This window comes from Colius striatus, chromosome 2 (assembly GCF_028858725.1).
Source record: "Colius striatus isolate bColStr4 chromosome 2, bColStr4.1.hap1, whole genome shotgun sequence".
Classification (NCBI taxonomy): Eukaryota; Metazoa; Chordata; class Aves; order Coliiformes; family Coliidae; genus Colius; species Colius striatus.
The window spans coordinates 48,114,735-48,137,192 of record NC_084760.1 but is presented as its reverse complement, the minus strand read 5'-3'; the positions used below and the strand labels follow the sequence as shown (position 1 = coordinate 48,137,192).

The window sequence follows — 22,458 nt, the reverse complement described above, 5'->3', positions numbered from 1 at the left end:
GTGCTTTTACCCCATAGGGTGCAGCGCAGGAGCTCGTCTCTCCACTGAGACGTGTTGTCGACCAGCAGTTGCACCCCAGCAGCTGTCTCAGCTAACAGTGCAGTGCAGGCGGGTGTGCAGCTGCTACCAGCCAGTACCTATCACCTACCACTTCTGCTCCCTTACTGCTGCATCTCTTGCCTGCATAGAATCACAGGATCATTTTGGTTGGAAAAGACCTTTAAAATCATTGAGTCCAATCACTCATCTCACCCTGCCAAGCTCATCACTAACCTATGTCCCTCAGCACCTCACCTATATTTCTTTTAAATATCTCCAGGGATGGGGACTCCACCATTTCCCTGGGCAGCCTGGGACAGAGTCTGACAACCCTGGAACAGATACTTCCTCAGCTCCAATCTAAACCTCTCTCAGTGCAAGTTGAGGAAATTTCCTCTTGTCCTATCATTCATTACTGGAGAGAAGAGACTAACCCCCAACTCACTAAAACCATCTTTCAGGTAGTCGTAGAGAGTGATCATGTCTTCCCTCAGCCTTCTCTTCTGCAGACTAAATAACCCCAGTTCCCTCAACTGGTACTAAGACTTGTGCTCCAGGCCCTTCACCAGCTTTGTTGCCTGTCTCTGGACATGCTCCAGCACCTGAATGTCTGTCTTGTAGTGAGGGACCCAAAACTGAACACAATAACAGAGGTACCTCACCACTGATGAGTACAGAGGGACGATCACTTCCTTGGTCCTGCTAGTCACACTATTTCTGATACAAGCTGGGATGCCACTGGCCTTCTTGGCCACCTGGGCACACTGCTGGCTCACATTTAGCTGGCTGTTGACCAACACTCTCCAGTCCTTTTCCACCTTTCCAGCCACTCTGCCCCAAGCCTGTAGTGCTGCATGGGGTTGTAGCAACCTTTCAGCCAGTCTTTTCTCTGCCCTGTAAACTCCAAGCCCTTTTCCTCCCCTATCACCATGCACATTCCCCTGAGGAGGGGCATCTAACCCAAGAGCTGCCCCAAGTGTCTGAACCAGTAGGTTTGAGTACAACTCATCTGTCATATGCCACGACCAGTGATATGCCAGCAGGGAAGGCCATGCAAATCTTGCCATCAACCAACACCATGACATACAAGAACAGTCACTCCAGCTAAAAAAAACCACCAACCAGTTCCCATTTCAACACGTACTGTGCCACCACACTTGCAGGTACAGGTACCTGACTATATCCCAGGCTACCAAGCTGCACGCAGGAGCAGGCAGAGTTGCCTGGTCAGGTTCCTGCTGCTTCCTCTGAATGCCCTGAGCTAAAGACACCTTTTACCATCATTCAGCATGGAGCATGGGACCATGGCCATGCTGGGAGAGGAAAAAAATCTTTCTTCTGTTTACAAAAAAAATCCCTTTTAATCCCTTAATTGCTTCTGGGCATTAATCAAGCAAAGGTGTGGTAGCTAATCAAGATTACTGTGATTTTCATTTCCTGCCTCTTTTTTAACATTCCTGTAATTTGATATCTTCTTTATTTGAGAGACATACCAGAAAATAACAAACTTAGAGAAACCTTTATTGCTTCTCTGACTTTTCAGCTTATTTCCCTGCCCTCTCTGGTAGCATGTGAACACCAGTTTAATGTGAATTATGACTACTGTAGAATTGTAGCATTGATTTTTAGACAGGTTGTACACATCTCTTCACCATTTTTCAGTTGCCCATCTGTATGTAAGTTCAGTGGTGTTGTTTTCAGTACTCTGGGGGACAGAGCTGAAGGGAAAGGGGGGGGGGAGGTATATTCTAGTAGCTACAGAGGCCCCAGTGCAGCTTTCCAGACAGATTAGATCCTGGGTGAGTCATAAAAGCAATGGCTAAGTGAGCAGCACCATGTAAGGGGAAGCCACCATGAAGCTGTAGTAATTTTTAAGTGCCCAACACCTAAAAACTGAGAAATGTGTGAATACAGATGCAGCAGCACTCAGGTTAAATTTTGCTTTGATTTGCTCCTCACCATGAGTCTGTTAAGGAGGGTGAGGGGAAAAAAACATATATGGAAACTGCATAAACATTGGATTGATGTTTTATTTTAAAACATCTTAAGCAAAAGCTCTTAACAAATTTCTTCTCAGAAATAACTTTTCCACTATGCAATGCCCTTACAGTTTCTCTTTATCTGAAGAAAACAATTTGCAACCCATGCATTTAAGCAGGTTGCTTATTTGCTAAAGCTCTAGCTTGTGTTTCTTTCAGGAAACACTGGAATAATCTTGGCTCACTGTGTGCTAAGGTTACAACTACCCCCTGCTGTGGCTACGCTGCAATGCCACAAAACTTTCAACTCGAGATCATTTGAGCAAATTGTTTCCCAAGGCAGCAGCACAAAAATGGTGTTATAGGCAGAATTTTTTTTCAGGTTTGGGGTTGGGTTTTTTTTGACCTCCCAGACCTTCCTGTTCCCTGGAATTCCTCTACTTGTGTAATGAGGTTTTTTGAGAGTCCAGTTACTGTCATAGAAACTGCACCAATTACAACTCTGGAGCCGTAACTTGGCAGTTGCAGCAGCTGCACAAAGATCTGCTCAAAGAAACCCCCCACAGCCACTCTAGATTATCTAGAGGGAAGCCAGGGTGTTAAGCAACTTCAGGACCTGCTGAGGGGCCCAAGTCAACAACTTTGAAATGGTTTTCTAACATGAAGACAGCAAAGGTCTCTTTGATATCCATTTGCAAAACTTGAGGAAGACTTGCTTGATTATATCCTGAAGGTGCTTGACCACACTGGTCCCCAAGCTCTCACCTCTGCCTTGGTGGAATTCCAGCATTTAGATAGGGGAGGGCAGAAAGACCACCAGGCATACTATTCCCAAAAAAGCTAAACATCTGGGAGTAGGCACAGGGTAAAGCCTTGTTGGGGCTGCCTTGAATCTAGTAGTCCAGAAATGTAACTGTCTATTGTTTTTCAGTTTTGTTTTCAAGTCTCAACCACTAACATGAAGTTATAAATGTGATGCTAGTCAGTTGCAGAATAGATATCCGCTTTTCTGGTTTATACCTTCTCTACTGTGTATTTCCCTGCACAGTTACTTTACACTCAGAAATCTAACAACAGAAGAAACACCGAAGGATGTGTGTCAGAACAGCTGTCTGAATGCTCGCTTAGGGGATGATGGAGACTGGAATCAGAGCCCTACTTTAAAAGAAAAGATGTAGTGCAGGAAAGAGAACTGTTTCCCCTTCACTTACCCCTCTCCTTTAGCTGCTTGGCAAACGTGAAGGGGGAATCTTTGCCTTGATCCAGGTTTTCCTAACATCAGGGGATGTTTACAGACAAAGATTGCCAAGCATAAGCAGGTGTTTACCTCTGGGCCAAAAAGTCAGTCCAGAATTAGTTTCTAAGGTACGGCACAATTCTCTGCTTGTTGTCTTCTGTAACACTCCAAGGCTTTCCATGTCCCTCCAGGAATGCTCTCCATAGTCAGGATTTTGTCTCAAGCTCCAGGCAAAAGTCACTAACCTTCAATTTTAGAAGCAGCAGGAGGCAGATGTGGCTTTAGGATAACCTTCAAATCAAAGAGCAAGTATTCCAAGTATATATCCAGGTATTCCAACCTGGATAACATCACTGAGAGCTCCTGGTCAGGAAGATGTGCTCCTGTAAGACAAGATGTGCACAGCGACAGTATGATCACCGCTTGCCTAAATTTTCGAGCAACACAACATCAGAAATAATCTGTTGGGATTCCCACTTCATCATTGCCCACCAACAGAAAAAGCCAAGTTCCCTGATGACTGTTCTATGAAGAGAAGACAGCATCAAACTGGAAACAAGGTTTTTTAATATTTAAGTTGAAAATTTAACTTTAATGTTTGAATCGTAGGGAATTTTTAATCATGGACCATTTAAATAATTTTGGAACGGTACCAGAATAACTCAGTTTGTGGTGTGGAAAATTCACCAACTCATTTGCAGATTTTAGCAATAAGGTGATTTTTTTTTTATATAGATGACAGTATGGCCTAAGAAAATATGTAACTCAGGAAGATTCTGTATGTCACCATATCAGATTAAATCCCAACCTTTTTCCCCACTTTATACTCTTCACACCTAGGGAAGCAGGAAACTATGCAAAAAGAGATCTGCTAACATATCTTTCATACTTTTTTAGCTTTCAAGAAATGGAAACTACAACACTCACAACAGGCTATTAAGTTGTTCAGTAGGCTTTCCAGTCTACCAACATTATGGTTTGGAAGTTTGTTTCCAATTACAATTGTGCTGAACGACCATCCATGAAGGAACAGGTGGTATTACTCTTACAGAAAGTTCCAATGCAGAAGATGATTTCTTTCTTAGAAAGTATCCATTTTAGGTGCTGATTATGAAGAGTAGTAGCAAAGGAAGAAGAAAAGAACTGCTCAGGGACTAGTCAGCGTCTTTCCCCAGAGGAAATCTGGAATTCACAATGCTTACAATGAATGTAACCAGAGTACTTTGCATGATTTGTAAACCTGGAAGTTATTTCACCTCTTGCAGGAGTTTGCTAGAAGGGATTGTATTTATGTATTTTGAATGAACTATCTATATGTTATTCTCTTGTTTCCTTCGCATTTACGTGTTGGTGAATGGATCCTTGACACCTTTGTTCCACAAGAGCTTTTCTGGTTGAACCACTATAAAAGGCGATGCTCCAGAAGGAAGCAAACCCTTTGTCAACAATGCAATTTTCACAGAGAACTTCAGGTTAGTTATTTAATGGGACAGATCACTTACATACCCTCTGGAGATGGAAAAAAAAGCAGTTCTACAGGCATAAGATACATCTCGTATGTTTTTAATATCAGTTAGAAATGGTTTTTAATAAGAGACATATTTACTTAATGATTCACTTTGCCTTAATTACATAGTAACAAGTGTGATGATTCCATCCTGCGTGTGCTCTCTCAAAGGGGGTTATTTCTATAAAAGAGAACTGCAGGAATACGTTTTTAGACCATTGCTAGACCATTTCAAGTCCCATATTATGAAAAAGAAGCAGATTTCTGATGCTGAAAGACGCCATGTTCATGCCTCTTCACTTCTTCTAGTTGGATCACTGGGAATTTTACTTGTTTTTCAAACCATTTGGCTACAGTGAGAAGTTGCTTCTCCTGGAAGGAACGTCCAATGAACTGAAGCCCAACTGGCAAGCCTCTCTCTGAAAGAGCTGTAGGAACATTTATGGCTGGCAGTCCTGGAAGAAAAAGATAGACATGCAAACACTTATCATAAATAAATCCAGTTGGAGTAATTTTTGTGCCAATTCTACTCTTGGCATTGTTTTTATGTAGAGGATAAAGACTAGTTGAAATCATTTCAGTCAATAAGATAAGGATATGGCTAGATGATCACAAGAAATGAATTACGGTGATTTAAGATTCATAAGCCTCTGAAAAGAGAATCAACTCTTCTAAGAGTTTGATCTGTGGAAACTAAACGGACTCATGCTGTCTTCAGCCCCTACCCATCTCCAAGGTGCCTCATTTTAAAACCTAACCTTACATTTTAAAGCATTTAATAAATAAGGTATCCTTATACCTGGTTATTACTGAAAGGTTAAAACCCAGAGGTGAAATATCTTGATCCTAAAGAAGAGGTTAAATAGCGGGAAGGGAAGGGACTTTAAAAATGAGTAAGCAGGGGAAAACGCAGTTGAATTCGTGCCCGTACACACCAGCCATGTTTGCAGCCTGTGTCAGGATGTCATCTTGCGTGCTGCGGGTTCTGTTGTCTTCTTTGATGAATTCCATATATGGTACTGCATCGCTCAGAGTGGTAGGAGTGAGTAAAACATCAATTCCGCTCCCAAAAACCTTCACAAAGTCATCGGCAATGAGACGCCTGACTTTCTGTGCCTTGATAAAGTAATCCTCATAGTTCCTAGAAAGAAATATGGGTGTGAGGGCCTGACAACTTGAACACCAAAAATATGGAACTTAATTTCTCAGTTACTGTAAAAGAATAAAAGCAAGGCCAGTATTCCTTCTGGTTAAAAGATTAACACCGGTACTTAAGGTTTTGATATTCCAGGAGCTTAGACATCAAATACAGTATTTATGCCCTCCTAGCAATGAAGCTGTTGGAGAAGGAAGAGATGAGGGCATACCGCTGAAGAAAGGTGAAAACAAAACCTTAGTTTACAATAATTAACTTAAAATCAAAACAACAGTTTTGTGACCTTTCTGAAACAAAATGAGATATTGAATTTCACTGCAGGGCACCTCAGCAAAGCTGTGCAGAACTAAGCAGGCCTGGAAAACAGGCAGTAATCACTTAGGATTCAATCCAGCAAGATACTTAAAGCATGTGAAAGAGTCCCATCATCTGTGGAGGACTCTATGTGGTCTATCGATTTCTAAACTGTCTCTAAACAGCTCTGAAGCAGAAACAAATTAGTCAGCTTTACGTCTACTGTTCCTTTTAATTTCTTATGCAGAACTGGTAAATGTGGAATCCTCAAACTTGGAGAAGTTCCGTTTCAAAAGCAATTGTCATCTAAAACCACAGCTATTCTTAAAATTAGACCTTTATCTAGAATAACTTCTGAAATCATCCTAGCTGTTAACTTCTGAAAAAAAGGTAAAAGGAACACAAAAGACCTCAAACCATATTTTAAGCTGGAAAGACTTTTTTGGGTTTATTAAAAAAAAAAAGTGAAAAAATACTGTTAAATCGAACACATACTTCCTGTTAATTCTGATGTGATGTTGACAAGCTTACACTGCTCCCTGAACAATCACCTAGTTATTTTAGAGATTTCAAAAGCAAGACAAAAATAATGTGAAAAATGCAACATTTGCAGGAGACAGATGGTTTTGCTCTACTATGTATTTATTCTAAGAACGCTTTCTGAACCCTGTGTCCTGTTCTTCAAAAGTTAGTTATTATGGATAGGAACAGGACTCCTGTTCAATCTTGATGGAAGCCAATTGCATAGTCTTTCACAGAAGAGTGAACTACATGAATTTTAGAGCAGCCTTAGGAAGGCTGATCTGGATAGTTCAAACTAGAAGGAGCACACTTGGCAGGAATATCGGCATTCCATCAAAGCTGATTGTTACATACACTGACTGACAACATTCCTGTCTCTGAGAGCAACTGGAAGTCGTATCTGATGAATACTCCTGCTGACAGAGCTCTTTCTGTGGTGCACTTGCAGGGAGAATGATTACATGACTAATATTTCTGTTAGTACCTGTACAAATGAAGACAGCGAAAACAAGCAGTTTTGCTGATATAAATTAGGACTGTTGGAGAAGGAGTGAAAACTACGGAAAAAGACTGAAATTGTTCCATGATCATTCTTCTCTATATGAGCTGGATAAAACCCCGTCTTCTGTAAAGACCAGTTAAGTACTTCTGCCACTGTTTTCCTTTCCCTGTATACAGAGGCAAAGAGCTACAGTTGATTTAATTGTTTTATCTTCTGACTTGAGAAGACCTCATTAGAACATACCATCAGTTTTAGTTTGAAGTTTTAATGAGATTAACAGCTACATAACTTTTAACACTATGACAGTAAAGGCTTCAGTATGATTTCAGTGTGATGTCACAGGAGATATTTTTGCTTAACTAACAGGTGCCAGTAATGCTCTGTTATGGAGGAAAAAAAATCACTTAAGTTGTTTTACTCATTTAATTCAGGAGGTTCACTGGTAAGACTAAAGGAAAACATTGCCATTCATTACTAACAGTTCACTAGGTATTATATAGCTAAAGTAATAATAAAAATAGCTGATTTTTTTTTTCACGTCACAATAAACAATTCATCACTGTTTGTTTAAAAAAAATTGTTAACTTGGTAAATCTGAGTTTCAAGATGCTCCACTTACTGTTTTAACAAGAAATAGTTTCCTGATAGAATTCTTCCTCTTACAACATCATTAAAGCCTTCTCGTCGTGTTGCAGCATACATACTTTCTGTGGACTTGTTCATGTCAGAACGGTGTCCTGAAAAGAAAAATCAATTTGGAAATTAGCATTTTTTTAAATAATCCTTAAGATTTAAGAACATGAGGCAATGTAATATACATAGTAATACAACAGTATTACAAACAGTAATACAAAACTGTTTGCTGCAGTCTGATGTGCTACCATTCTAGACAAGCAACAAAACATAATCCTGGTTTATTACAGAAATCCTAAATGGATTTTAAGCCCAGACACCTAAGGGTCTCGTAGTGAAATATATTAAAAATATGTGTTTCTTTACACATTTTTATTTAGATGGAGTTTTCACTCTGTTCCATCTTACAGAAATAACACCAAACACTCAACCAAGAAAAGCCCATCTATTAAAACTAATACTCTTTAATCCAACACTGTCTCTATTGCCTGAGAAAAAAGTTTTTTCAAAGGCCTTACCATATTCCAGTCCATCAAACCTGGCCATATTTGATGCCACTTCTGCTGTACACAGCACATGATAGCAGACAATTGAGTAACGAGTGTGTGGTAAACTCACTTCAATTACTTTAGCACCTGCATTCTTAAAGAGGTCAGCAGCTTTTGACCAGAGAGACAGAATTTCACTTGAAAGCCCTGGTGCATGATACTCCTTAGAGAAAAAAAAACAAGAAAGGGAGAGATTTTACATCCTGGTTTACTTCCAATGGTAACCAAAATGCAAACATTCCTTGCTAAAAAATACATTGAAACTGTTAGCTCAATACTTTATGATTTAAAGTGCTTAATAAAACTTCTTGCAACTACTAAATATTATACAATCAAGCAGCACTAAATTAACAGGATTCAGTCTTGTTAAGAATACTGTGTTCATCTCAGTAGGATTCAGTAGACCATGGAATTTCAGCAGTTTCTTCTGAAGAAGACTTTTTTTTTTTCCACTTATTCATGGAGAGTACACTGCACTGCTCTGCACTCCACAGGTACAAACTCTTCAGGTTTAAATCCTAATACTATGGCTACTGGGCGTAGGAATGATAAAAAGAAATTGTGGCCACAGCAGATCAGTGGCAACTGTCATGAAAAGAGTAAAACCGCCAAAGAAGAACTACAATCAAGGGCTTGGTAGAAGACTTTAAAAATTTGACATTCTTGTTTAATAGGTATGTTAAAAGATGTTCTCTTAAAATTCTCTGTCTAACCCATAGTATCAGGGTCACAGTACTGTGTGATTTCTGAGTAGCTATGACCCATGTTTAATATATGCATGTATCTGTTTAGGATAATCCATAGCAGCAGAAAATGACTGTCCAAAGCATATGAATAATTAATCAACAGCATTATTTTAGATTTATCAAAATCCAAACAGTATGCAGCTAATTAATTTGCTAGGCATACATGTTTTTCATTTCACAGATCTTGAATAATTAATTGGACAGTGCATGTCTCTGTTTATCAAATTCAATCTTTCAGTGTATCTGTTCCAGCACAGGTTCCATTACTGAGACCAAAGCAATAAATGTTATGCACGTTGTCTCTTTGAAGGCAGAGTCTTTACTAAATTATAACAGGCAATTAAAAACAGGCTGAAGTTTCAAATGTTGTGCCTAAATTACAAGTATTCTTATTGTTACAAATACAACTGGATTGCATGCATCAGACACCAGATTACAGTCGTCTTTCAATCCCTGTTAGAGTTCTGGGAATCAGAGCTCCTTGTGCCACTAGATTGTCTTAAAATTCTTCTTCCTATTACCACAGTGCCCTTTAGACAAGTATCTCAAAGCACTGCATAAGCACTAAACTCATTGTATTAGAAGGCACTAAGAGCAACTTTTTTGAGGCTAGACAGCTGAATGATGAAAAGAGCAATGGAGACAACCAAGAACTGAAGTTCCCCATTTCCCTCAGAACTTCCTGACAGAGCCTCCCACAAAGACAACATGAAGCATTAGCATATGCTCACTCCAAATCACCTGCACCGGCAACAGAGCACATACTCCTCTTTTCCATGAGCTGCTGGGTACTGTCTTCACTGTTTTAAATTATGAGAGACTGGGACGTGGTGGGTGAGACACAAATATTTTTTGTTGCACGTCCTATTTGCTGTTCCTGTCTGAAAGTGCTGACAGGATTTAAACGTTACCTTCGGAATTCCTATTGAGAGCTTGCTGACATCAGTCAAACTGGGTAGTTCAAATGGCTTAAAGTCATCCTGAATTGTGGTAGAGTCTTTAGGATCATGACCAGCCAGTGAACCTAAAATATGACATAATATATGAAGAACAAGAAAATGGACTCTGGGTAGCCAGAATTCAATTTGAGACAGTGTTGTAAGCAAAGATATGTTGCGTACAAAGACATATGAAGTAGTAATACCTAACACAATTGCTGCATCATCCACACATCTGGTGAGGATTCCTGGCACATCCATGGAGTTCACTAGAGGAATGAGACCATGGCGAGAGATCAGTCCATATGTTGGCTTTAAACCTACTACACCACAGTGAGCAGCAGGGTTTCGGGTAGATCCTCCTGTGTCTGACCCTAAAGCTCTATGGTTTTAAAAGGATTATCATTAGTAAAAGAAATCAATACATTTCCAAATAATAAAAACGTATGGGTTTAAGATGCATGGGTTTAAAATTGTGTGAATTCTTCCAGAAGTCGTAATCACACAGTCTAAAAATATCAGTCTGCTCCCTATGTCTGCTATTTTTTATCTGTTCTCTTATTTTTCTTTGGGGCTCTGAATTAGCCATCAGGAGAACCTCTTTCTCTTCACAAAGCACAGGTTAGACAAGTAGAATTCAGGCCTTCTGAACATAGCCCTGAATGTCTACTCCTGCCTTCTGTTTGTCTGCTCCAATGCTGCAGACTCCAAAAGATGTGTCTTGTGATTTAGTATACGATTTTCAGACATCGGTATGTATTCGGTAGATATTACATTATGAAGCAGCATTTTCCACTATACAGCTAAATAGCAATACAGTACATTTTCGCCCCTAAAAACAGGGCATACTTTCCTAAAGTCTAAGATGTTGTCTTTCCAAACCTATAAAGCACAGAGAGCATCAGAACTCTCAGCTTACAGGAGATTAGGTGTATTTTTAGAACACTGTATTTTTTTTTTAAGTTGACCTCTTCCTTTTGCTCTTTCACAGGTAAAACCTTGTTCTTTCTAAACTGAAATTTAAAAACTGCAATGGAACTGGAAACTAATACTGAAATGAAAACTGCTCTTGTTTTTAATAATTTTAACCCAAGCATCATTTAAAAAATTAAACAGCTTTCATCCAAATCTTTGCCAAAAAATAAATCACACTTCAGAAGGAGGCAGAATTTTTTTTAAGTGAGTATGTGACTTCCCATAGGCATCTGAGATGGCTGAATCAATTCCATTGGATTTTGCTGACCTGGAATTTTTTGTGTCGATATAAAACATCCTCAGTTTTGTAGTGTTTCTGTACATCCAAAAAGACAAAGACTGGCACCATTCCAGATGTTTTTAAGAAACTAACAGAGTAGATATGCAATAGGTTACAGACAATATCTGGGAAAAAAAAAATCTCCCTGATCTGACAAAGTGCTGAGCTGTGCAAAATGGGATTCAGTGTGCCCAGCAACATAAGAGAAGGTGCCAAACCCTATCAGGATCAGGCCACTCTGGCTCAGGACAAGGACCAGCAGTACTTGTGAACCTCTGCACTGAGTTCAATTTCATCAGCATTAAAATATTGAGTGGATTACATTCTAGCAAAGGGCAAGGAGATGAAGAGAGCTATCATCAAAAAAATAATGAAATAAATTCAGTTTTGTATACGAAAACATTATTTTAAAAAAGCTGTAATCAACATTGGCAAAAAGTATTTTAACAATAATATAATATAGTCTATGGGTAAACAAGGACACAGTAACTGAAGAACATTCCCAAACACTTTCCAGTCAAAAGCACAGCTGAAATAATCTATAAAACACGCTCCACTATGTAGCTCTAACACCTATGTAAAGTAAAAGCTATAAAGATTTAAGGATTGAATTTCTTTTAACAGCTGGATGGCAAGGATAGTACAGACAACTGATTTGTTAAATAGTGTGTTGCTGTTTCATGCAGAAAATAGTTGTTGTAAAAAACAAAAAATCCAATGTGCTTAAATTTCTTTTAACCCAACAAACAAATTCAAAAAACTAAAACTGTCTTCTAACTCTAAATCAGACAGGTTTGTGTCTGTGTAATAAGCCTCTGTGCATCCTTTTGTTGAGGATTTAAAAGCTTCTCGATCCCAAATCTCATGTACTATTATGTAATCCTGCTATAAAAACAAAGGAGGAGAGGAAAGATCATTGCACTGATACAAATGAAGGAATCTCTCCATTTCCTGATTTAGATTTTCAGCGTGTATTTGTGCAACGCATTTACTCAGGATGTGTCACAAACCCCAAGTTAATTTTAAGAGAGTATGTGTAAATGATAATAAAACTGTCATTCCTTTACTGCCATTATCATGTTAGTCCATGCAATGTAAAGTGGTCATATCAGTATGCTGAATAACATTTCAAAATGATTAAGCCTAAATTTGCCTAGTTGGATTCATCCATGATGCCATGAATAAACTAAGGATGCTGAAATAAATTCTTGCACGCCGGTGTAAATAACCCTCCCGTTTCAAACTAGATTATGAGAAAACAATATGACTAAAAGCTTGCAACATATTTTGAGGCAATGAATAAAAAACAAATTAAAGAAGCCTCTTACGCAAAACAGGTGAAAGACGACACAGCAGCCGCACTGCCTCCTGAGCTCCCTCCTGTTATCACCCAGTCAGACTCTTTGTCCTCAGAATGAGATTTTGGGACAGATTTTTCCTTGTACTGTCTTGAATAACTCCAGGGATTTCTCACTGGTCCAAATGCCCCATCTGTACTCCCAGATCTAAGTCAGTCAGACAGAACAAATACAGACAGGAGTGACAAGATGACACATCGCATTCACTACTTTTTTTTCTTTATTCAATTCCCCATCCTTCATTTTAGCAAACTCTATTTCAACATAAAAAGACTGGTGTACCTAAATCCTTGTGCAGTTAACTGCAACAATATTACACAGAACTGTAAAGTTTATAGATCTTCATCTCTTTCTGACACAGAACCAGAACTCATACCTTTTTCTCATTTCTGCTAACGCCACTGAAAAGAACATAATCATAAAATCATAACATTGTTTTAAGCTATGTAACGGTAAGGCTTCGCATTCTGCTTCAAAACAGAGGTCTTCTCAATTTCTAACCCTCCATTTGAAAGAGGCAAAAGAAGATTACCACAGTCTTGTGCAAAACCATGCTGCTGGGGGCAGGGAGGCGGGGGGAAACCTTGCAGTAGCGGGAACAAGCATTTCTCTGTAAATACACACTATTACTCACTCTGTAGCCCTCTCCTGAGGCCACAGTTGACTGGTACAGAGAAACAGACTGGCTTCTCAGAAACTGGTTTTAGTCAGCTTGTGGTCACCTAAGTGAGACCTGCCACCAGAAGCGGGGGCAGGGGGTACTTTCCTCTTTCCTGAAAGCCTCCAGCCCATGTTTCCCCTGACTCCGGGGTGCCACTGTAATTAGCCAAATCGTCAGAGTGGGCAATTGACACAGCAGCTGAAAAGTAACCTTATTGACACATCACTACTTTAGAGCTGGATTTTCTCCCTCATTAATGGCTATGACTATATATAGTCATGAATAGCTATGTACTGTTTAGGAAAGACAGGCCAACGAGGCGAGGTGGTGGAGTTGGCCTTTATATGAGAGCGCAGCTGCAATGTTTTGAGCTCTGCCTAGGTGGGGATGAAGAGTGTGCTGAAAGTTTATGAGTAACAATTAAGGGGCAGGCTAATGGAGATGACACTGGAGTGGGAGTCACCTGATCAGGAAGAAGTTGATGAGGCCTTCTACAAACAGTTGAAAGCAGCCTCACCATCGCAGGCCCTGGTTCTCATGAGGGACTTCAACCACCTTGATATTTGCTGGTAAAGCCACTCAGCCAAGCACCTGCAGTCCAGGAGGTTCCTGCAGAACACTGACAACGACTTCCTGTCATAAGTGGTCAAGGAGCCAACAGGAAGGGGTGTCCTGCTGCACCTGCTTGGAGGAATCTCCTGGGCTAGGACTCTAAAAGATAGAGGTGCCAGGAAAGCTGGTCAACCTTCAAGTGCAACTTCCTCCAAGTCGCACACAAGTAGGAAATTGGGTAAAGTAGGTAAGAGGCCTGTTTGGATGAACAGGGAGCTTCTGAAACAACTCAAATGGGAGAATGAAATCTATGGAATGTGGAAAAAGGGCCTGGTCATTGGGAAGATTACAGGAATGTTGTCAGAGCATGTAGGGATGAAATCAGGAAGGCCAAAGCCCTTTTGGAATTAAATCTGGTAAAGGAGGTAAAGGAAAACAAGAAGGGCTTTTCAAGTACACCAGTAGCAAAGGGAAGATTCAGGAGACTATGAGCCTGCTGCTGTATGAGGATGGTGCCCTGGTGATTGTGAATGCAGAGAAGGTGGAACTACTGAATGCCTTCTTCGCTTCAGTCTTTACAGCCAAGGCTTGCCCTCAGGAAGCCCAGTCCCTGGGGGACAGTAAGAAAGTTTGGAGAAAGGAGTACCTTCTCTTGGTTGAGGAGGATTGGGTTAGGGATCTACTAGGCAAGCTGGACACTCACAAAACCATGGGTCCTGGTGGGATGCACCCACGAGTGCTGAGGGAGCTGCTGATATTATTGCTAAGCCACCCTCCATCCTTTTTGAAAGATCGTGGAGGATTGGTGAGGTGCCTCAGGACTGGAGAAAGGCCAGTGTCACTCCAAGCTTCAAAAAGGGCAGGAAGGACGACCCAGAAAACTAGAGGCCGGTCAGCCTCACCTCCATCCCTGGAAAGGTGATGGAACAACCCATCCTGAATGCTATCTCTAAACACATGAAGGAAAAAATGGTTATCAGGGGACTCAACATTGATTCACCACAGGGAAATTCTGTTTGACCAACTTGATAGCCTTCTACAAGAGTATAACTGTCTGCCTAGATGAGAGGAGCGCAGTGGATTGCCATCTACCTTGACTTCAGAAAGGCTTTTGACACCATTTCCATTACATCCTCATCAGAAAGCTCAGACAGTGTGGCTTGGATGAGTGGAGGGTAAGATGGATGGAAAACTGGCTGAATGACAGAACCCAGAGAGTGGTGATCAATGGCACAGAGTCGAGTCGGAGGCCTGTGGCCAGTGGAGTTCTGGGGCCAGTCTTAGTCAACATCTTCATCAAAGACCTGGATGAGGAAAAAGAGTGACCCTCAGCAAGTTCACTGATTGCACTAAACTGGGAGGACTGGCTGATTTACCAGACACTGTGTTGCCATCCAGCAGGATATTGACTGGCTTAAGAGCTGGACACAGAGGAACCTCCTGAGGTTCACCAAGGGCAAGTGCAGAGTCCTGCACATGGGAAGAACAACCCCCTGCACCAGGACAGGCTGGTGGTGATCTGCTGGAGAGCAGCTCTGTGAAGAGAGACCTGGGAGTCCTGGTTGATAACAAATTAACATGACCCAGCAATTTCCCCTCATGGGCAAGAAGGCCAGTGGCATCCTTGGGATGCATCGAGTGTGGCCAGCAGATCAAGGGAGGTTCTCCTCTGCCTCTACTCTGCCCTGGTGAGGCCTCATCTGGAGTACTGTGTCCAGTTCTGACCTCCCCAGCTCAGAGGGACAAGGAGAGAGTCCAGCAAAGGGCCATCAAGATGATCAGGGGATTGGAGCATCTTTCATACGAGGAAAGGCTGCAGGATCTGAGACTGTTTAGCCTGGAGAAAAGGAGAATGAGGGGGGATCTCACTAATACTTACCAATTATATAAAGGGTGTATGTCAAGAGGAAGGGGTTAATCCTTTTCTATAGTGCCCAGTGACAGGACAAGAAGTAACCAGCATCAGCTGGAACACAGGAAGTTCCACTGGAATGGGAGGAGGAACTCCTTTCCTGTAAAGGTGAGGGAGCCCTGGCCCAGGCTGCCCAGGGAAGGTGTGGAGACTTCTTCTCAGGAGGTTTCCAAAACCACCTGGACACGTTCCTGTGCCCCCTTATTTTGGGGAACCTGCTTTAGCAGGGGGTTGACTGTGTGATCTCTAGAGTCCCTTCCAACCCCAAGCATTCTGTGATGTGACTCATGATGCGGCCACATTGGTGCTAGCGTAAGAGACCATATAAACACACAGACCAGAGATAAGAGGTCAGCAGTAGCATAAGCCTTTTTAGGAGGATTTTGGACTTTAATGAGTTTAGACATGAAGTGTGTGTCTGACACAGAAATTCAGTTCCCACTGACTAGGAAAGGTGAAACATAACCCTTATTTCTAAAAAAGGAAGAAAGGAATACCCATGAAACTACAGGCCAGTCAGTCTCACCTCTGTGCCCAGCAAGATCACAGAGCAGATCTTCCTGGAAACCATGCTAAGGCACATGAGAAATAAGGATGTGATTGATGACAGCCAGCATGCTTCACCAAGGGTGAATTGCGCGTGACAAATTTGGTGGCCTTCTATGACAGGGTTACAGTGTTCGTGGATAAAGGGAAAGCAATTGATATCTTCTACCTGGACTTGGGCAAAGCATTTGACATTGTCCCACACAACATCCTTGTCTCTAAATTGGCGAGACCTGGATTCGACAGATGGACTGTTGGGTGGACAAGCAATGGGCTGGATGGTCACACTCCAAGAGCTATGACCAACTGCTCGATGCCCAAGTGGGGAGCAGTGAGCAGAGACGTTCCTCAGGGCTCAGTGTTGGGACTGGCACTGTTTGTCACCTGTTGGTGACACAGCGAGTGGGGCTGAGTGCAGTCACAGCAGTTCAGTGGGGAAGGGGCCATCCTGAGGGACCTGTGCAGGCTGGAGGGGTGGGAAACCTCATCAGCTTCAATAGGGCCAAGTGCAAGGTCCTGCACACAAGTCCCAAGCACAAATCCAGGCTGGGCAGAGAATGGACTGAGAGCAGCCCTGAGGAGGAGGATCTGGAGGTGTTGGTTGAGGAGCAGCAAAACGTGACCCATCAGCGTGTGATTGCAGCCCAGAAACACAACCATATCCTGAGCTGCATCAAAAGAAGCGTGGCCGGCAGAGTCGAGGGAGGTGATTCTCCTCCTCTACTCCACTCTCATGAGACCCCATCTGGAGAACTGTATCCAGCTCTGGGGCCCTCAACATAAGAAAGTCACAGACATTTTGGAAGGAGTCCAGAGGAGGGCCACAAAGATGATCAGAGGGCTGGAGCACCTGTCCTAGGAAGACAGGCTACAAAACTTGGGGTTGTTCATACTAGAGAAGAGATGGCTCTGAGGAAGCCTTAAAGCAGCCTTCCAGTATCTAAAGGAGCCTACAAGCAAGCTAGGGAGAGACTTTTTACGGGGGCCTGTAGTGATAGGACAAGGGTAATAGCTTCAAACTGAAAGACAATAGATTTAGAATAGATGTGAGGAAGAAGTTGTTCCCCGTGAGGGTGGTGAGGCACTGGAACAGGTTGTGTGGCTGTGGCTGCCCCGTCCCTGGAAGTGTTCAAGGTCAGGTTGGAAGAGGTTTGAAACAACCTGACCTAGGGGAAGGTGTCCCTGCTCATGACAATTTTAAGGTACCTTCCAACCCAAACCATTCTACGACTCTGCAAAATTATCCAAAACAATACAGTACAAGTATTTCCACCCCATCCATGTGAATTCCCAATAAAACATCTGTCTTCGATTTAGGTAAAATAAAAACAAACTAAAATCACAACACTTAATTGTTTCTCATATACAACTAAAGTCCCAGACATTCCTTTCCAGACCCAACAGTTGTCGTGACAGAGACTCCCACTGCTAACAGCCCAATGATGTTCACTGCTATAGTTTGACTGCCTTCACTGTTTTGCTGGAGAATCAATTTGTGACAGCATTTACCAAAGTGCTCTTGATGAAAAGTCACTAACATTAGCTGAGGCAATTTAAAGTGTTGCTCTCAGTTAGCTTGTTTGCAGCAAACCAGGGAGTACTCATATAAATTACTCCAGTGACCAACAGAGCCAGTGACTGCCACTGGGGACATGATAATATTTAGCTAAGGGCAGAAAACACCAGTAAGGAGAGAGAAAAGGCAGCAGTTAGCTGCTGTCATAACCAATTTTACTAACACACTATTGGATCTGGAAAAAGTCTGCTTGTCCTTGGCCTTCTGTAAAGGCTATACCACTTCTTCCTGCTCAAATACAGCTATAGTCAAACACTATGTTCATAAAACTCAGCACATAACATCATGTACACAACAGTACAAATGCTCAGTGAGAAATTCATGCAACTCTATATACTTTTCACAGGTAAGTACTGATTATTTTCTAACCTCAGAGAAAGAGGCGTTAAGGATTACAGGTAGACCGGAACAGATGGTGTGTTTTCTATTTAACATGCAATCACACATTGAAAATAATAAACATCACTCACCCCATTGCAAATTCATCTAGGTTTGTTTTTCCTAAAAGCACAGCTCCCTGATCCAGTAATTTCTGAACTACTGTAGCATTGTAAGGAGAAATATAACCTGAAAACAATCAGAACAATTAAGAGTGATTGGTGAGATACAGCTGATTTTTGGAAGTAGCTACTCTGAACGCTTCAAAGTGGTCATCATTTGTGCGTAAGAACTGTCAGCTCACAGTGCCAAAATGTTGCTCCTAAATAACACGAGTAATCTCTGAAATTTAGTAAAAGTAAACCAAATGCTGTTTTGTTTGCTATGTCTTTTTTTTTTGTCCTCCATCATTTACAAATCAGTAATTCTGGATTATACATTTCTCGAGTATGGAGCTAAGCCTAAACATAAACATGTCACCACAAGGGTAGCAAATTACTGCACTCAGCCAATTTGCAGTAACTGTCTAAAATTAGAAAAAGTGAGAAAAAAGCTCTTTACAGGAAAACACTAAGCTATCTTGAATTATCTCCCATTGGCATGAGATAAAGGAACAGATGGTTAACCACAACCTGAAATACTAACTGGCTACCCTGTGATCAAACGTGTACACCCATGACCATGTAGAACTTAAATGAACTAGGATGAGCACCATGACGCATTTGTGAGATTCTCAGTCACAACCGATCGCTTTTCTGAATATTCACCTGGGTTTCTCCACTCCCACCCTCAACGGCAACACGGACAACGTCACTCCTAATACTGATTTCAGTGTCATGGCTGAGAATTGCAGTGGGTTTGAGAGTTGCGCAGCGAGGAACCTCATGCAGTTCACCAAGGGCAAGTGCACCTGGGGAGGAACAGCCCCCTGCACCAGGACAGGCTGGGGGTGACCTGCTGGAGAGCAGCTCTGCAGAGAGAGACCTGGGAGTGCTGCTGGGCAGCAAATAAACATGAGCAGCAATGTGTCTTTGTGAGCAAGAAGGCCAGTGGCATCGTGGGGGCTTTGAAGAGAGTGTGGGCAGCAGGTGGAGGGAGGTTCTCCTCCCCCTTTCCTCTGCCCTGGTGAGGCCTCATCTGGAGTCGTGTGTCCAGTTCTGGGCTTCCCAGCTCAAGAGGGACAGGGAACTGCTAGTCTAGTGCAGGGCTACCAAGATGCTGAGGGGACTGGAGCATCTTCCTTACGATGAAAGACTGCAGGAACTGGGGCTGTTTATTCTAGAGAAGAGGAGACTGAGGTGGGGGGGGAAATCTCATTAATATTTTCAAATATCTCAATGGTGTCAGGAGGTTGGGGCATCCCTTTTTTCTCTTGTACCTCGCAACAGGACAAGGGGTAATGGGATGAAGCTGGAACACAAAAAGTTCCATTTAAACACAAGAAAAAACTATTTTACTGTGAGAGTGAGGGAGCCCTGGCACAGGCTGCTCATGGAGGGTGTGGAGTCTCCTTCTTGGGAATTTTTCAAAACCCACCTGGGCCTGTGTGACTTGATCTAGGTGAATCTGCTTCTGCAGGGAGGTTGGACTAGATGATCCCTTTCAACCCCTACCATTCTGTGATTCTATGAATGTCCTTTAAGGAAAAGTATCTCAGGTAATACAACTTTTTTTTTTTTACAGGAAAAGTCATACTTTATTTTGTTTCTGCTACTGAAAAAACTGATATTCAGATTAGGGTTTTGCTAATTTACTTGCGCTATCTTCCACAAAAACTTTCAGTTTGACTTTGTGCAGAATAAAATAGATATGAAAAATGTTTTCTACTCTTGCTTTTACTACGAAAACATTCTGTCTAACACTTTGAAAATGTTAATGGCATGTTAGTAAAAACAATGAGTCTGGAAAAAATTATAAAAGCCTTATAAAATGTGTCTGTGTATCAGGAACATAAAGAACTGTGTCTATTCTTCCTACAGCCATTTGAAAAAACTACTTAATAATTATCAAAAGATTAACAAAAAAAGACTGTCTTTGGATTTTCTTAGACAAAACAGTGGTGAACAGTACTGACTGCTCTCCTGCAGGCCTAAAAGTAACATGCAGCAAAATGCAAACTACAGAACAATCCTATTTTACTATAATAAGCATTGCTTTGCTAAAAGCTTGTAATTGTATGAATAAAGGCTTCCACAAAAAGAAATTAGATAAACGTATTTTCTCAAATAAGTTCAGCTCATTTTTCAAAAATGTGTAAGATTTCTGCAAGATTCCCCTCCATGAATCCTCTAAATAGGAGAGCAAGAGCTCTAAAACGAGATCTGATTTTACCTTAAAAGCTCTACTGTACCTTTTAGCATGTTTGATGCACATGTTGTCTCAATGCCAGCTGTATTAAAGTTGTCTTTTACTGCAATAGGAATTCCATCTAGAATACCCAGCGGCTGACCTGCATTAGGAATTATTGCAAAGACAACAGTGATTAAAGCAAAGTGTGCTACAGGTAGAGTCTTCTCATCAATTACAGTTTATTTCACACATCCTTTTGGGAGTTTATGGGGAGCGGGAATACTATCCACTTCACATTTGATGGTCGTCAATTACATTTTCAAGAACCACTTTCCATTCTAAGTCCAGCATTGACTATTCTGCCCAGACCAGATTTGACCCTGAAAAGCACAGCTCTGCAAATGTGTCTAAGCCTGCAGGACAGACAGCTGCTTTCATATAGGTTAGCTATCCCAAAAGAGTGCTTAGCTCTTCAAATGTGACCATGTAATGCTTACTTCAGGTATAGGTGCTGCCTATATCTACTCCGTATCTAGACTGGGAGGCATAAATTCTGCCTACCTGACATGCACAGAAGAAATGATGTAAAAAAAATTACTGAAGCAGAGAAAATCTTCCTTAAGTGATAGATTATCCACCATGCACCAAAAAAATCCCTGAAAGGCCTATGCCAGGAAGCAAAATGCTCTGGTCGGCAGTTTTCTTAAGCTGCCAGAGGACAACAAATGTCACACAGGAAGGAAAAAAATGTGCCCTATTAGGTGACAATTTCTCTTTTCTTTCAGGACTTGCAAGGGAAAATGAGGATGGTCAGTCTCATTTGCTGGAATATCTAAATGGTGGAACACTGCACAAAGTTGCTTTATTCTCATTTGCTTTCTTAACTGAAAACCTGATAGATTGAGCCAGATGTCCACCTGCCCCTGCCCACAGACCTGTAACAGATCACTGCATCTTCCTGTTTGTGGGAAGTGCTGGTTGCCATCTCAAAAAGCACCTGCTGAGGGAAAGAAAAGGCAAGCAGCAGCAGTGCTGTTCAAGAAGCTGTGCCTGTCCGCTATGGTCCACAGTTTGCCTTTGGTTTTTGAAGGGAATGTGCTACCAAGTGCACATAGCCAATAGCACGCACTCACTGCAGCCTCAGTTGGAATCCTCATCCCCCAATGGTCAAACGCGTAGTGCATACACCCGCTTTAAAAAGTAAAGCTGCTTCACAACACTAAGAGCTCCCCCACAGCGCCTCTTTAAAGATTTAAATCAAGGCAGAGCAAACATACCTGTTCTGTATCTTTTCTCCGAGTCTTCCGCCTGCTTCAATGCCGTTTCTTCCGCTACGGTAATATACGCGTTAAGGAACTTGGTGCTTTTGATGAGCGAAAGGCACCTCTGGCACAGCTCCGTCGGAGTGACGCGTCCTTCCTTCAGCGCTGCCGAAACCTGAAAGCCCAGTCCCCTTGTCAAGGCAGCCGGCTGCGTGACCGAGCGCGCTGCGGGCCGCTAAGGAGATAAAGCGCGATCCCCGCCGCCACGTCGGGATGGAGGCCGCGGGAAGGGCTGCCCCAGGCCCCGCCGCCCCGGGAAGGGGGCCGCCAGCGCCCCGGTCACCTCATGCGTCCGCCCCGCCGCCCCCCGTGCCGCGGCGCGGCGCGGCGTCGGTCAGGGCGGGCCGGGCACCCCTCACCTCGCGGAGAGAGGCACGCAGCATGTCGCTCCGCTCACGGCCGCCGCCGCCGCCACTCTTCTCCCGGCGCCGCGCCTGGGCGCCGCCATCTTGCCGCAACACCGAGCGGTACCATTGGCAGGGCTACCAAGAAGGCGACCGCCCATTGG

At 42.3% G+C, this 22,458-nt stretch overlaps 1 protein-coding gene across 1 annotated transcript; it reads right to left on the bottom strand.

The window, feature by feature from the left end:
- Nucleotides 1–4,722: 4,722 nt before the first annotated feature.
- Nucleotides 4,723–22,410, bottom strand: QRSL1 (glutaminyl-tRNA amidotransferase subunit QRSL1). The gene is made up of 11 exons (XM_061989761.1): nucleotides 22,310–22,410; nucleotides 21,906–22,065; nucleotides 20,690–20,788; nucleotides 18,432–18,528; nucleotides 12,685–12,861; nucleotides 10,308–10,483; nucleotides 10,075–10,187; nucleotides 8,388–8,580; nucleotides 7,856–7,973; nucleotides 5,698–5,903; nucleotides 4,723–5,217 (listed from the first exon to the last, which is right to left on the bottom strand). The coding sequence occupies exons 1-11, from the start codon at nucleotides 22,331–22,333 to the stop codon at nucleotides 5,006–5,008; spliced, it is 1,575 nt and encodes a 524-aa protein (XP_061845745.1). The 5' UTR covers nucleotides 22,334–22,410; the 3' UTR covers nucleotides 4,723–5,005.
- Between the last annotated feature and the right edge of the window lie 48 nt (nucleotides 22,411–22,458).